Here is a 17,082-nt window from a genome sequence, read left to right as displayed (position 1 = left end):
ATAGCGAGTGCAGTGGTACAGGCCAGGTATACAGAGCGACAGAGAGAGGCGGGGGAGCCGGATTTAAATGCTAATGTTAAGACTTTTGCCTTTATTTATTTGCTGTGGTTCTGTGTTCAATGGGCTTTATGCACAGCTACACTACTTCCTGAACTTCAGCCAGCTCTTTGTTTCCTGTCTGTCATTATTGGACAAACTGATTAATCCAGGTGTGTCTGATTATTGTTACTGAGGTCAGGCACACCTGGATTAATCAGTTTGTCCAATAATGACAGACAGGAAACAAAGAGCTGGCTGAAGTTCAGGAAGTAGTGTAGCTGTGCATAAAGCCCATTGGCTCTATGCACGATTGCTTCCTTGTTTTGTCTCAGCCCACCCAGTTACATCCGGTGCTGCGTCGGAAGACGTTTTTGCATTCGGTGGAGATAATGATAAATTACACTCACTGTTTACAAGAACTTCCAGCAGTTAACATGAATGATGTTAATAATATTGTGAGGCAGTTAGCTGTCACACCTAAGAGTAAGAAAGAGAAGGGCTTTAAATTATATATTTCGAGCTACATCGACAACTTTGAGGGTGAGTAATCTCTCATATCATGCGAAATCGACTAGTGAATCGTTTCAAAAATCGTTGTCTCCGTTTCTGAGAAAATGAATTTTAAGAAAGTTGTGGCGCTAGTACACTTCGCTATAGAACGCGCTATGCGGAAGTAAAGACACTGGCTGAGATTCTACCGGAAATACGTCAGCAGCGTTTGTGCATAGAGCGTATTGTTCAATTAAAGTTTTATTAAAATGTTAAATAATAGTAGGCTAATTGTGTTTTGTTTTGTTTTTTTTATGAAGAAAAAAAAGGCTTTTATGAAAACAGTGAATAAAAAATTGCTTACCAACACACAACTCATTTACAATTGCTAAATCTGACTAAAATAGAAGGCTCCGAGTGATACTACATGAAGAGCCATTTGGGAGCCGTAAGAGCCAGCTCTTCTAAGGGAGCCGAGCCAAAAGAGACGAATCTTTGAAAAGAGCCGGACTTCCCGTCACTAGTGAGCTGCTCTGAAGAGTTGGAATTCTGCCAGCTGTAGCGCAGAGTCTGGTATAAGTCCAGACTGCCATGTTTCGGTGAAGCACAAGATGGAGGATGAAACAAAGTCTCTGATTTTCCCTACCAGTTCCTTGTTGTCATTAGTCTTTGTGTATTAAAGCCCTCATGTTTGCCATCTAACTATGTTCCAGAATTATGATTTCTAGTTCATGTTTATTTTGTGTTTCATGCTTTGGATTAACTCAGGGTTTATGCGTCATGTTTTTTTTTTTTTTTTTTTTTTTTGGATTATCACCATTATAATAAACTGCACTTGGATCCCCTATATTGTTTTTGTCTGCTTCCATGTCAGCATTGTTAAATTGTGTAAATGATTAGTTTTCAAATAAGAAAGTTTTCTCAGTTTGGGGTTTGTCAATATTATATGTGAAGAGTTATTCCTGTATATTCTCTGTTTCATTAAAGTCTCTTGTAAAATGTTCATTCTATGCCACTTCAGAATCAACTACAGAGCACCCGTGCCGTGACAGTTTAAAAATTGGTGCTGGAATGACTGCATCAGAGTGATAATGTCATCTCTGTGATTCAGTCTGCAGATGGATCTGTGAGGGGACCATTTCAAATCGGTCCGTGTAACGCTTTGCAGTTCTTTGTTCAATTTGCACCATCAAAATTAACCAAATGAAAAATTGGCTTCAAACTTTCATTTTCAATTTCTTTGGAATAATTCACAAACGGATAATTGCTTCTCAGTTTAATTTTCAATTCTACAAGCTGGGTTGTTGCGTCCGAGTCTGATTTTTGAACAAACATAAAAAAAAATACTCATTGCTGTGATTTTCCATTTCTCTGTGTTTTGCTCGCGGTTGGACCGTACCAATTCCACTGGGGGGTGGAGCGGGGGGTGGAGCGGGGGGTGGGGATGCGTGATAGGAAGTATCGCGTGATATCAGGTCTCGCGATGTAACGAATTGCTTGACGGCACTGCAAACGTACACGCCCCCATTCAAGCACCGGCTAGCTATAAGCAAAGGGTAATGATAGATTGAGTTATGGCTGAGCCTGTAAAAAAGAAGCAGAAAGCTAGGAAATCTTTGTCGGAGGACCAACGAAAGAGGAAACGGGAGACTGACCGAGCAAGAAGTCAGACTCGAGTAAATATCGGACCGGCTTTTTCAGAATGGGGAGAACTGAGAGAAACAGAAGCCTGCAAAACGGATGCTGACCTGGCTGCTGTTGCAAGTATCTTTGGAATAAACTGTGTTTAATATTTAAATTTCAAGTAATTGTGACCTCAGGATGTTTGCTATTGCCTGTAAAGGTTTTTATTATGATCGCTATCTGTTACGGGCTTACTAGTACGCTAGATACTATAACTTTGATGTTAGCATTGTCATTAGCAAAACACGTTTGATTTCTGTAACGTTAGCACTAGTTGTTTGGCCGTTCCTCTGTCGGTTTTATTTGTGTAACTTACACTTTTATTTTATGTCACTAAGTCAACGCGTCTGATGATAGGCAATAAACATGTTGCACATATGATCGAGCTAGAAAAAACATTCTGATGTTTTCTTAGACAAGCAAAGGTAAACCGTCATTCTACCAGATGAACTGATAGACCTTGCTAATATAACTTTAGACAAATATTAGCCTCCGATATATATTTATGCTCATGCCCACTCCCAAAAACAAACGTGAAAGCAGTAGTTCACCTCGTTCATATTGTTCGTTCCCGGTAAAAATACTAGTATGCATAACACATAAAATCGCCATCAGTTGGAAAGAAAATATTGCTTTACTTGCCTCGGTAGACATAACTGGTTTTGAAATAGCCGGTTCCTCTGCGCAGCTGGGTTGCTCGTGGCGAGGGACAACAGTTTGTTTTTCCGACAGTGTGTTTGAAAGCATTTACTACCAGACACTAGGGGGAGCTTCATAGAGAAAAAAACACTCAGACTTGCCTGGTGTCCCTTTAAGAAATATTCAATTCATCTCCTGCTTCCTGCACTTCCCCTGCCTTTAAACAAATATAGAATATTTTCAAATATAGAAAATAATGTGACAGATAAAGAAACATAATGAAGTTAAATAGATAAATGTTTGCTCTGTTGAAACTGCACAAACACAAGTTGCTAGTTTGAATCCTAAGATCCTTCACTAATAAATTCCTGCAACTTTTAAAAGTGTGACGACAACTAGAAATTATAGACAAAAACATGTTTACTAATCAGACATTAGAAATAAAATGCTTTTTTTCCTCAGTTGGAGAACCACTGAACAAAATGATACACAAAAGAAACATTGATAAGATGCCATCATAATGCTTTATTGATTCAAGAGAAGAGAGTTTAATCAAACTTTCAGATTTCTGTCAATAATGACTAATTACTTTGAGGTTTCTGTTAATGATTGAGCTCCTCTGTTGCTGCAGTGACTCATAACAGACTATAAAGTACATCTACGGATGGAGCCGTCAACACAGACGACCCACAGAAATCCCAGGTCAAAGCTCACATGCTTGTGGTTATTGGGACAGGCAACCATCGATATCCAGTCTGTGCCAGCGGGGTTGGCTCGAGTGACACCAGTTCTGCAAAATCATTTCTTTAATGTAGCATTTATATCAGAAAATAAATAATCACTTTTGTTCATACAATGTTTAATATGAAGGTTCCATTTACCTCTGGTATAAGTTCCCTTGAGAGTTGACACCAAAGACACTGCCATCAGTTGCTACTTCAATCATGGACAGAAGTCCAGGAATATTCACAAAGCCGGACCCGGAACACGCATTACTAGACACATCCTGCACCAGACCCAAAGAGACACAAACCAGTCAACTATAATAGTTACATCAAGTAACTGCGTTTGCTGCTTCCAAACCAGTTTCTTTATGTCAGAAAACCAAACATGTGTGTGAGGTCTAGTTTATTGTTAAAACCTGGTGTATTTAAACTTGAACTCATGCCCTTGTATTTAACATTATGACATTACCTTCAAGATGTAGATTTGGTCAGCGCTGTTCACTCCCCAACAGCTGTACGGGCCACAGCTGTAATACTTCAGCTTTCCATTAATTGAAACCCAAGGAAAACTGCTGGATGGCCATTTGTTATTAGCATCCATATTTAAGCAGAAGATGTCATCATTCACATTGACACCTGAAATGATCTGATCACCTCCAGCATCCACCTGTTTGAGAAGGCCTAACAGTACAGTCAACAGGTTGGATGAAAGATTAATTTAAGAATAACTATAAGATAATGTCTCAAAACAAATAAATGATTAGGCATGCATTGATTTCTGTAATTTCTCTTTTCACCTGGAATCTGCACAAAGCTGCCACCCAGCACCTTGAAGATCTTGTCAGCTGCATCCACCCCGAGCAGACCAGCAGGACCAACACTGAAGTGCTTTAGAGACGTGCAAATCTTTCTGAAGGCAGTATTATTTAGGACAAACGCTTCATTTTGATCATTCACTCCAACCACTAAACCGGATCCAGCGTCTATCTGCTTCAGGGAGCCACTCATCACTACACAGTTTAAAGCTGAAAACAGAGCAAAATGAGTACAAATAGACACTTTCACAAATTAATTACATACGGTTATACAAGACACCATCCAAAATTTTTTTTTTTTAATGGATTTAAAATATATTGATGTTACCAAATCACATCAGTAGCTTACCCAGAGTGGGAAGGAACTGGCAGCTGACGAGTAGCAGGATGCTCTGAAAAACCTTCATTGCTCTGTTCATAACCATAAATCATTTATATAAGGGAGTTCAACATGAGTAAGGATAAAACATAATGAATATTAAATTAAAATTAATTAAATGAAGACAACCTTCTCTTGATAGACCAGAAGTCAGTGTGGATTCTTCTCTTATCTGCAATACAGGTACTAGAAATTTGCATCCAATGTTGACAAATGCTGTTGAGGGGTCATTTAAATAGACGAAATATGTTGCCTGATTAGACTGGGGGCTGATGTTGCCTGATTATGCCGTTTGATTCTATGGTTACATATTACTGTCACCTGCACCTAGTTTAGTTCCTTTGTTTGCCCAGTGTATTTATACCCTCAGCTTAGTTCAATCTCTTGTAGGATCTTGTTTGGACATGTAAACCTGGCTCAATTGGCCCAATGGAGGCATCCGGTCAGTGGGTGAAGGTTTTTGTTTTGAAGGTTACTGTCTTTCCAACGCTATCTCACAACCAATTCGTACGAGTGATAAACAGGTGGCGAATTTGTACGATTTGTCTAAACCCACGTGATGGGTACGTTTAGGGGTGGGGTCAGGGGTAGGTCATTCATATGAATTCATACGAATTGGGCAATTCGTAAAATGTACGATTTAGCAAAAATCGCCGTGAGATCAGGCTGGTCTTTCCTCGTGGCAAAGTATTTTGATTAAATGAAAAACATTTTCTCATATGCATTAACTCGTTATTTCATATGACTCCATAAATGAAAAGGTTTTAATGATATATGTTCATCATTAAATGTGAGCGAATGTTTGACTATTCTTTTGAACTCTTTCCTGAAAATAATGTCACAGTCCGTAAGAATAAAAATCAAATGTTTACAATTTATTATGTCAGGTAAATGTATAATGCCAATTTCATAATCAGTTCAAAGATAAGAGATACGAAACATCAAATGCTCTGGAATAAAAAGTGAAGATGCGAACCTTGACATTAGGAAATGCATGAATCGCCCTGAGCCTTTTGCTGCATTTCATTATATAGACAGAAACTTCTTTCACATGGAAACATCTGCTAACAATGGCAATTTGCCTTCAGAGTTTACACCTTTCTGGAACAGAATGCCATTGCCTGAAAGACACACCCTCTTTTGTGTACAAGTTATCCATAAAACTCTTAACTTATTACCTTTTGGTTTACTTCTTTGGGAATGAGACATTTGTACCAGTTGCACTGAGACATTTCAAATGATAACAAACATGTATAATACTGTATGATAATTATTCAAATCAAACCATATCAATTTTGGGGTGAATTTCAGGTGATCTCAGCATGAAAGAGAGAGAGTGGGGGAAGTGGGAAAGACATGTAGATTAAGATGATTCTGAGGTGAGACTTGCGTCTCGAATGGTGATGCTACCTTCACGAGAGTGGCTTCAAATGTTAATTTCCTTTGTTCTCTCAGAGAGTAGCCCTCTCTTCCAGTTCTTCCAGTCTTACAGCTATCACCCTTCACCGTCTGTTAGGGAGGCAGAAGAGGAAAAGGACGTCTGCCCCGAGCCAGCCACGGACCCCAAGCCAGAGCACACTCCCGCTATGGAGCCAGAACCAGCCACCATGTCCATCCCGGAGCCTGAGCCAGTCACCATTTCCGTCCCCTAGAGCCTACCGCCAGATCCATCCGGGAGTCAGTGCTTGTGGCCCAGTCCATCCCAGAGCCAGGAACGGATTACTGTCTGATTGATTTGTAGTCTGCAGATCCATGTCGCACCGTTTTCTTCATTCTCGAAATCTCTCCTTCTCTGCCGGTCCTGTCCGACTATATGGACTATCCGCTTCCGCCCAGAGTCCTTCCTCTTCCAGTGGTCAAGCTCTCCAGCTCTCCGGCTCCACCTCAGACTTCTCTACTAAGTCCACAAAGGTTTTTGCGGCTGCAATACAAAATGAAAAAAGTACACTGATGCTAAGTGCACTCTAAAAAAAGATGATTCTTTAAAGGTTCTTTACACGTAGTAACAGTTCTATTTAGAACTGTATCATCCTGAAGAAGCCTTTATATGATGAAATTAATGGTTCTTTGTGTTCGAGTTTGGGGTTCTTTATTCCCGCCTTTTTGTTTTTCAAATCTGTAACTGTCAGTCACCTCATTACTGATGTTCTGGAGCTCAGCTACAACTACACAGACTGTCAACATACTCTCAACAGGCAAATTATTTCTTTCTTAAAATGTCTATAAATTATAACTTAAAAAATTGTAACTGGTTTCCTAACAATCATGTCTTTTTCTCTTTTTAGTTTAACTGAACATGTCAGTGTGAGCAGCTCTGTTCAGTTAAGGAAACTCATCTTCTCTTCTCTAAAGCAGTTAAAGCCTCTGTGTATTCATCCAGATTGTTGGTAGCATTTCTGAATACATCCCAGTCAGTACAGTCCAAGCATGCCTGAAGTTCCTCAACAGCCTCTCTGGTCCACTGTTTTGATGTCTTCACAAGCGGTTTGGAGAGTCTTAATTTCTGTCTGCATGCAGGGATCAAATGGATCATGACGTGATCAGACCATCCTTATGCAGCTCGTTTCACAGCGTGATAAGCTCTACTTACTGTAGTATAACAGTGATCCACAATGTTTTCCTCTCTGGTCGGGCATTTAATAGATTGTTTGTATCAAGCACAATTATAAATGAGTCCGAGTATGTGCGGGTCATTGACGAATAAGGTTCTCTTACGAGAGGTCTCTCGTACAGCGTAAGTATCTTACGCTAGGGGAAAATCCCTTTGCCGCTAGATATTGAAGCCAAAAAATTATCCTTAATTTTGTATTATTGTAAAACGCGTTGCGCCAGCATACAGACATAGGCAAGACGGCTCGCATGCCTATTGGCTGTTCTGCGGCAACTGCAGCAGCCTATCGAGCGAGGCCTAGCGTGACGTCAGACCCAATGAGGGTGCTTCGCGCCCGCTGCGTCACGTCCCGCCGAAACGGGCGTGGCTTAGGCCTATAAATCCGGCTCGCAGGCAGCTCGCCCCTTTCCTGAGGATCACGCAGCTCTCGCGCTCGCTGACGGCGACTGCCCTCACTGCGAGCTAGTTACTGCCTATGGTGACTCTGAGGACTCACCTGGCATCCTTCTCCGAGACTGCTCCTCCGCATTTTGCTGCTCCGACACATTTCTCAGTTCCCTGATCAGGCGACTGGAAATATCAATATTGCAGCAAACGAGCCTGTTATAATACATGCACGCCTGCAAGCAAACGCTGAAGAAAACATGTTGACGTTCTTATATGCTCGTGCATCGGAAAGCCTTTGTGTTCCCCCCTGTGGCTCAGTGGTGGAAACTTTGGTTTTTCGCACGAGAGACCGGTGTTCGAATCCCGGTCTAACGGCAGATAAATTATGCCGCCAATGCTTCGCTCTGTCAGTTCCCTGAAAGGCGACTGCAGATGTGCATTTTGCAGCCAACAAGCGCGTTGCACAACCCGCTCGCCTGCACACAAACACCGTTTCTATGGTTCCCGTGCGTCACTGGCGAAAGGAGAAAAGAGTGTTTTATGTCCCACTGCGGCCGGGCCGACCTCCATTTCTCACACATTTCTCATTCCCCTCTGAAGTTCAGGCGACTGGAAATGTCAATATTGCAGTGAGCGAGCCTGTTGTAATACATGCACGCCTGCAAACAAACGCCAGCATGTTGACGCTCTCTGATAATACTCGCGCTAACTGAATGCCTATGTGTCTTCCCCTGTGGCCCAGTGGCAGATTCTCAGGCTTTCGTGCGAGAGACCCATGTTCAATCCCGGGTCTACCGGCAGAGAAAATTATGCCGTCAATGCTCGCTCTGTCAGTTCCCTGAAAAGGCGACTGCAGATGTGTATTTTGCAGCCAACGAGCGCATTGTACAACCCGCTCGCCTGCACCCAAACAACGTTCCTATGGTTTCCGTGCGTCACTGGCGAAAGGAGAAAAGAGAGTGTTCCTAGTCCAGCTGCGGCTGGACCGACCTCCATTTCTCACACATTTCTCATTCCCCTCTGAAGTTCAGGCGACTGGAAATGTCAATATTGCAGTGGACGAGCCTGTTGTAAAACACGCACGCCTGCAAACAAACGCCAGCATGTTGACGCTCTCTGGTTCTATGGCAACTTCTCGCTCGTTCAGTTCCAGTAAATGCGACTGTTCCAGTGTATTCTGCAGTAAACAAGTCGGCGACACAGCCCGCTTGCCTGCACACAAACGCCGCTTTTACGGCTACCCAGATAAATCCCATAAGAGTGTATTTTCTGGTGTCCCGGCCACGGCCGATGGTGTTATGAGTGTAGACAAAATGCCCACTGCCCAGTGCTCATTCCTACACACAAACACAGCCCGTCACACAGGGCTCGCGCACATGAAATCGACCCAGATCGATTGCGCATTAAACGTGGTAAATGTGCCCACTGCCCAGTGCCCACAAACACTACGTTCTGCATGTCTCAAGGTTTCTGTAAAAACTAAACCAACGTGCATTCGCTCTGCTCAGGCGCACAATGCTCTCAGTGTTGTAAATGTGCCCGCTATCCCGCGCCCACATTCACACATAGACATGACAGGTCTTACGGGACTCGCCCAGCCCTCCCCCTCTCGGTTGACCACCGCAGAGGAGTCGAGCGCGGGTAATCTGCCCGCTGTGATCAGCGCGCCCCCTGCCTCAAATGTCATAAGCGTGACGCTTATGTTGCAGCACACCGAAGCCCCTCTGTCGCTGAGCGACCAGAGCGCGCTTCGCATTCAACCCCTAGCCATTCGTGCAGACGCATGGGCAAGGCTACCTGGGGTTTCGAAGTGGGTGCTAGACATTATAGAAAGAGGCTATTCGCTACAGTTTCGCCGACACCCTCGCCGCTATGCGACGCGCGTCGAAACCACGGTAAAAACAGAAGTAGCACACCTACTTCAAGCCGAAATTTTGAAACTGTTGAGCAAAGGGGCCATAGAGCCTTTATCTCAAGCTCAGAGCGAAGGAGGGCTATACAGCAGATACTTCCTGGTACCGAAAAAAGACGGGGGTCTCAGACCCATACTAGATCTAAGGCAACTGAACAGAGTGCTTGCGAAGCGACAGTTCAGAATGCTCACGACCAGAAAAATCCTCGCCCAGATTCGCCGAGGAGATTGGTTTGTGTCAATAGATCTGAAAGACGCGTATTTTCAAATACAGATAGCGTTACGTCACAGGCGATATTTGAGATTCGCCTTCGAGGGCCAGGCATATCAGTACACAGTCCTACCGTTCGGCTTGTCCCTAGCACTCCGTACATTTTACGATGTGCATGGACGCGGCGCTCGCACCCCTCAGACTACAGGGCATGCGAGTATTGAACTACTTGGACGATTGGCTGATTCTAGCTCAATCTCACTCGGAGCTCATAGAGCACAGGACCATTTTACTCGATCACCTCGAGAATCTGGGTCTCAGAGTCAATTGGGCAAAGAGTTCTCTGTCCCCCAGACAGATATCATCTTTCCTGGGCACAGAACTGGACTCGCTGTCTATGATAGCGCGACTGTCACCACAGCGCGTACTAGACATTCAGCGCGCAGCGAGCTCTTTCCGCTGCGGCGCATTTGTCCCGCTCAAGAGATTTCAGAGGATGCTAGGTCTCATGGCCTCAGCATCATCAGTACTTCAGCTGGGCTTGCTTCGCTACAGTTCTGGCTGAAAGCGCGAGTACCGCGCCGAGCGTGGGCTTCCGGTCTGCTTCGTCTCAAGGTCAATCAGAAATGCATTGCAGCTCTGAAACCTTGGAAAGCAAACGACTGGTACCAATCAGGTGTAAGCCTGGGGACTTCCTCGAGTGTGAAGGTAGTGTCTATGGACGCATCCACCTCGGGATGGGGAGCGCTGCTCGAGGGCAGACCGTTCTTCGGCCAATGGTCAGAACGGGAGAAGCTTCTACACATAAACTGCCTCGAAATACTGGCAGTAGACAACGCGCTGACGCGTTTTTGTCCCCAAACACGAGGACACCACGTCCTGGTCCGCTCAGACAACATGTCAGTGGTGTCCTACATAAATCGCCAGGGCGGCCTCAGGTCCCGAAACCTGCACAGGCTGACAGAACGCCTCCTGGTGTGGGCTCAGCGCAACCTGCTCTCGCTGAGAGCAGCGCATGTGCCAGGGCTCTTAAACGTAGGACCGGACAGACTGTCCAGGAACAATGTTCCGACAGGCGAGCGGTCTCTACACCCACAGACAGTCCAGCTGCTGTGGAAGAAATTCGGCAGAGCGGAAGTAGACCTGTTCGCGTCTCAAGAAAACGCTCACTGTCTGGAATTTTTCTCCAAGAGCAGGGACGCGCTGGCTCATGTATGGCCCCGCCGCCCGCTCTATGCCTTTCCCCCCGTCTCTCTCCTGCCTCAGGTGATAGAACGGATCAGGGAAGAAGGATGCTCAGTGCTACTCGTAGCGCGGTTCTGGAAAAACCAACCCTGGTTCCCAGTTCTGATGCAGCTAGTGAGCATGGCCAGTGCCAGTGAGGAGGGACCTCCTCTCTCAGGCCAAGGGTTTGATTTGGCATCCGCGCCCAGAGCTGTGGTCCCTTCATGTTTGGGCCATCAACGGGTACCCGCTGACCTCCCATGCGGAGTGGTAAACACGATCACGCAGGCTAGAGCTCCGTCTACGTGACGTCTCTATTCCTCGAAATGGTCAGTGTTCTCCAGGTGGTGCACAGCTCGTGGCGTGTCGCCCCCAGACTGTGGGGTGACGGAGGTTCTCTCCTTCCTACAAGAGCTGTTGGACAAGGGCAGGTCCCCTTCCACGCTCAAAGATTATGTGGCGGCCATAGCAGCGTTCTCAAAAACAACGCTTGGTCAGTCAATAGGAAGGAACGATTTAGTCATCCGCTTCCTTAGAGGAGCTAAGAGACTGAATCCTCCCAGACCTCCCTGTATGGGACCTTTCTACTGTACTGGAAGCCATGAAAGGTGACCCATTCAAGCCTTTACAGACGATTGATCTTAACCCTCTGTTTTCTGGCCCTGGAGGTGTTCTGACATGCTCTGACATTTGTGCTTATTTCTGTTACTTGTGACATTGTCATGGCTAAAGTCTTATTACACTGTATTTAGCACAAACTCTGCTACAATAATATATCAGCAGCATGTATGTAAAAGTTTGTAGTTTTGAGATAATGACATTTATGCGTGGTTTGTGAAAATACCCAAAAAAATTGTCACTGAAATAAGGCCATGAAACCCATACTGATTATTTCTTCACAAGACTTTTGAAAATTGTATCACGTAGCCTAGAATATTTGCTCCAAAACTATGTGAAAATCCCCCTGACTGCTCATTCAGATAAGACAATATATTGATTTAAAATTTCTAAGACGTGTTTTGTGTGAGAAAGCCATATGCGAAGAGGCGTGATCATCTCATGAATATGTAAGCCTTCAACACCTGAGAAAGACAAAGACACTCCCCTAACTGCCCTATTAGGAGCGATCAGGCCCTGTCATTCAGAGCAACCTTGTACAAAGAATGAGGATATTTAAAAAAGAATGGCTTTTAGATTGTTTGGATTTATTTACAACACAACATAATCCAAAAATACACAACAAATGACAAAAGAGCACATTGAAAACAATGATCCAAAGACAGAGACCTTTGTGCCATTCCTAAAAACATTGTACATACCTTTCATTTCCAAGGTGTTTGATTTTCACTTTACCATGTTCATGTACAGAGACTCATGTGAATGTTGAAGTCAGCAGGACTCAGTTGCATCTGGTCCCTGAAAGAAAAGAAAAAAAAGTGAACATACTGGTATCAAGAGAAACTAGGCCTGCACTAGGCCTGCACAATTTTGGGAATACATTTTAGATTTTTCTGGTTAAAATTGCTTTTTAAAATTCACAGAATACACACACACACACACACACACACACAAATGTTACCAACAATATATAATATAATGAACACCATGTTTGTTGTGCCTTGTAGGCATAATATGTGCAGTACTGCATAAAATAATTATAACAATAACCTATAGCAGCCTATAAATCTTCCAAAAGATTTCAGTAACAATGCTAGAGAAATATCTTATGTTACTTCAAATGTTTCCATTCGTTATGATGATATGAAATGAGATAATAGTAAAAACATAAAGCCTAATGTTTGGTGCATTTTTCCTTTCAAACGCGATCGCGCTCCAAAATATGATACATTCAAACCCACAGTGCGCTCCAAAATATGATACATTCAAACGCGATCGCGCTCCAAAATATGATACATTCAAACGCGATCGCGCTCCAAAATATGATACATTCAAACGCGATCGCGCTCCAAAATATTAAACATTATGGTTATACATATCTATGTTTGAGCAGATATCCACAAACAGTATTTAACAGTAAACACGGGTCTAAATAGTATAATATTCACCATATATCTAGCAACAGTTCAACTGCAATGTGAAGTCTATGCAACAATACCATAAACTAATAAGTAAGAATTTCTTACCTTACATCTTTCTTGTCTTCAAATCGCGTTCTTCTTCTTCTGAGTTAAATCCAATGTAAGCTCAGACGTGTCTTCCAAACTCGACGAAAAGCAGAGACTTGTGAAGTTTTTTGGTATTTTGTGTTTGAGGTAACGAGGGCGTTCGCGTTCCATGTGGACGATTTGCATGTGAATCACTTTTGCGCGAGTGGGCGTGGTCGAATTAAAAGTAATTAGTTTGAGATACTGGACATCCTGTTGGTTTTATACAAATTACTTAAACAGAGAATATTTGTTTTCAGTTTGAATCCGATCATTTAAAAGTAGGGGAGAGCCGGGACGGTTGAAACACTTTTCAGATAAACGTCGTTTTCTAAGATAAGGTTACAGATAGATTATTTTTGTTTTTGTGATCAACAACTCACATATGTGTTCTGTTAGTATCATGTGTTATTCGGTACAAATATATAATGATTTAAGTAAAAATTTACTTTGAACAGTAGTTGTGCTTTGTTTCAATCGTCCCGCCTGAGCGGGACGGTTGAAACACAGGGGCGGGACGGATGAAACATAACAGTTTAAACGGCAACTATTCATCTACTGCTTGATTTTATGAACAATACCTGACAAGTAAGTTATGTAGATATTGTTACAAACATATTTTTTATATATTTTTTTTATTTAAAGGTTCATATTAACAATTTTGTTCTGTCGTCATATAAAAAAATAGGCGATAAGCCTATTCGCATTTTGCGTGCTCTTTCTTATAGGCTATTTTGACGAAGACAGACAAATCCGTTCACAATTCATATTCTTACATCTCTTTCTTGAGTCATATCGAGTGTTTGCTAGTTGAATAGCCTGTTATTATGAAGAAAACGAGGTCAACCGGAAGACGATAGGCTAAATTAAATTTATTGAAGATTGCACAATAGGCCTATTGATGATTATTAAAAAGATAACGTGTTGCGTAATTGAAAATGAATTTGTATTAAAAGAATCACAAGTCAAGGAACAGTAGCCTATATGAATTATGAACCGTATAGGGTAAATAACCATCTATGAACAGCCTATAGGCTAAATAACCATGAACAGGTAAAATTCATGTCACAATGATCACAGATGTAATGTGTTTTCATTATTTATTGCAAAACACTTTTTTATTCAATGCTTAAACACGTAAACACCGTGTGACCACATTAACAGCGGTTTTATGACCAGGTTTAACTGGAAGGATGCGCTGTCGGGACGGTTTAAACACTGTTTCAACCGTCCCGACAGCGCCTCCTGTCAGTTAAACCCGTTTTTCCCTTAAACTAAAAAAACTCTGATATTGCACACTTAAGGGTGTGTTGGAGTACTAATACACCTGCCGTATTATCATTACAATAGCACATGAAACAATAAATACAACTTGTCAGTCAAAAAAAAAGTACCAAAGAAAGAATTCACTTTTTGCACTCAAAAACAGCTTTCCGGCTCTAACTTTAAAACGGAATGATGTAAAGAATAAATGTTTTCGCGGGTCTGGCAGGCATTGCGTGCTGTACATGCTGACGAAATCTGACGTACATGACATGAGTGGTTTTCAAGGAAATCTCAATGTTTCATCCGTCCCGCGTTTCAATCGTCCCGCCTCTCCCCTACACACTTAAATGTGTATAAAGGTATATGGCTCATAAATGTGTGACAAGTATTCGCTGAGTTTTGTTTCAGTTTATAGACGTGCTCAAGAAAAAAAAGTTCACCGCGACGGAGAGGCAGAACGCACACCCTGTTTATTTTCTTTATTTTACAAAAGCACAATGTTTTGATTAGAAATATCACAGATTCTTTTTTTATATTTCTTTTTTCTGTATGACCATAAATGACGGAGTTCCCTAAGTGGTAACACTTTATTTTGATAGTCCGTTTGTTGAGACTATACTAGTTATTAGTAGCCATTCAGTAGCTTGTGAACAGTGCATCAGTTGACATTCAACAACACTGTTTCAACTGACAAGTAACATACGTTCAACTGACTGCCTATAGACTATAAGGTACAATTCAAGTATTAATCTACAGATTTTACGAAAAAGTGCCTGTTGACTGTCAATATTATTTTGCAACAGGTTATTAACCAATTGGCGACTAACTTTTAATTGTCAACTAACTTTCTGTAGATTGAGTACCAACAACTCAAGATCAATCTGTCAGTTAAATGTCAAATGTCAGCATGTGAAGTATATGATACTGTATATCCTACTCAAGGGGTCTCATGTGCATCAAATTAATGATTATTTTAGCTGATTTAAAACTGTTTTTAAAAAATTGTTAACCATTTGTAGATAATCTGTTGATAGTCAACTAAAGATTACACTGTAAAAAAAAATTTGTTCACTCAACTTACATTTTTTAGTTATTTTTTTGCTTTGACTCAGTTAAGTTTTATTGACTTAATCTACTAAGTATGTTCAACTTAAAAAGTTTAGTTGACATAGTTAAAATAGTTGAGCCAACAACTTATTTCAAGTTACCTGGACTTGTAAAGATTAGTTGAAATACAATAACTTACATTTTCAAGTTACCTGGATTTGTAAAGATTAGTTGAAATACGATAACTTACATTTTCAAGTTACCTGGACTTGTAAAGATTAGTTGAAATACGATAACTTACATTTTCAAGTTACCTGGACTTGTAAAGATTAGTTGAAATACAATAACTTACATGTTCAAGTTACCTGGACTTCTAAATATTAGTTGAAATACGATAACTTACATTTTCAAGTTATCTGTACTAAAGTGTATGTTCATTGAACTTAATTTAGCATATTTTCTCAACTTGCAATATAGCACACTCAACCAAATAAATAACAGATTTTTCCATACAAATGGTTTTATTGTTCCTTACAAATCAATAAATGTTAAGAATAAACAACATATTCAAAGGAATACAATTATATCACAATTGCATGAAGTTTAAAGATAAAAATGTATTTGAAAAATGCATAGAAAGTGTATTCATGTGGGATTTTTTTCATGTTTGTACAAGTTTTCAGCATTGATGACCTGACATGCATTCTCATTGCTTAATTTTTTAAAATTTTACTTGGCTAAAACATATATTAAGATTTCATGTGTTTTAAAGTTATTTCACAAGGGGGTATATTTATGTGAAAAATCTTAGTCTCAGTTCACACAAAAAAAGTTGCTCACCTGTTAATACCTGTTAATACTTTCCATTGTTGGTAGACAAATGAAGATCTTTTTAATAAAATCGGTGAGCTTTCTGTCCCTCCTTTGACAGCCTAAGCAACTAGCACTTTCAAGGTCCAGAAAAGACATCCTTAAAGTAATCCAAGTGACTCCAGTGGTTTAACCTAGGTTTTATGAAGCATTGTCAGTGTTTCATTCCATTTTATTTATTAAATAGTTTTCTCCATCAAATGTTTACAAGAACATAGCAGCACATGATTCTTGTGTCGACGCGAAAGCTGACACTGCTGCATGTAAACAAATATATAAACCACTGACGTCACTTGGATTACTTTAAGGATGTCTTTTCTGGAACTTGAAAGTATTAGTTGAATAGGATGTCAAAGGAGGGACAGAAAGATCAAAGATTTCATTTAAAAAAATATCTTAATTTATGTTTCAAAGATAAACAAAGGTCTTTTAGGTTTGGAGCAACATGAGATCTAACATTTAACAAAATAATTTTAATTTAGGTTAAACTAACACTTTAAGATTTTTCACATTAATAATACCTCTTTAACTGTGAAATAACTTTAAACCACATGAAATCTTAATATATGTTTTAGCCAAGTAAAATAAAACAAAGTTAAACAATGAAAATTATGTCAGGC

The 17,082-nt window shown here is 41.2% G+C and overlaps 1 protein-coding gene across 1 annotated transcript; it reads right to left on the bottom strand.

Annotated features, from left to right (window-relative positions):
- Nucleotides 1-3,315: 3,315 nt before the first annotated feature.
- Nucleotides 3,316-4,966, bottom strand: LOC309489395 (fish-egg lectin-like). The gene is made up of 6 exons (XM_082158175.1): nt 4,899-4,966; nt 4,740-4,801; nt 4,373-4,600; nt 4,045-4,256; nt 3,732-3,856; nt 3,316-3,640 (listed from the first exon to the last, which is right to left on the bottom strand). The coding sequence occupies exons 2-6, from the start codon at nt 4,795-4,797 to the stop codon at nt 3,496-3,498; spliced, it is 768 nt and encodes a 255-aa protein (XP_082014301.1). The 5' UTR covers nt 4,798-4,801; nt 4,899-4,966; the 3' UTR covers nt 3,316-3,495.
- Nucleotides 4,967-17,082: the final 12,116 nt, after the last annotated feature.

The sequence above is a fragment of the Leuciscus leuciscus genome, assembly GCF_965113295.1.
Source record: "Leuciscus leuciscus genome assembly, chromosome: 24".
Classification (NCBI taxonomy): Eukaryota; Metazoa; Chordata; class Actinopteri; order Cypriniformes; family Leuciscidae; genus Leuciscus; species Leuciscus leuciscus.
Note: the sequence above shows the minus strand (reverse complement) of the source record. Positions and strands in the feature narration are given on the sequence as shown.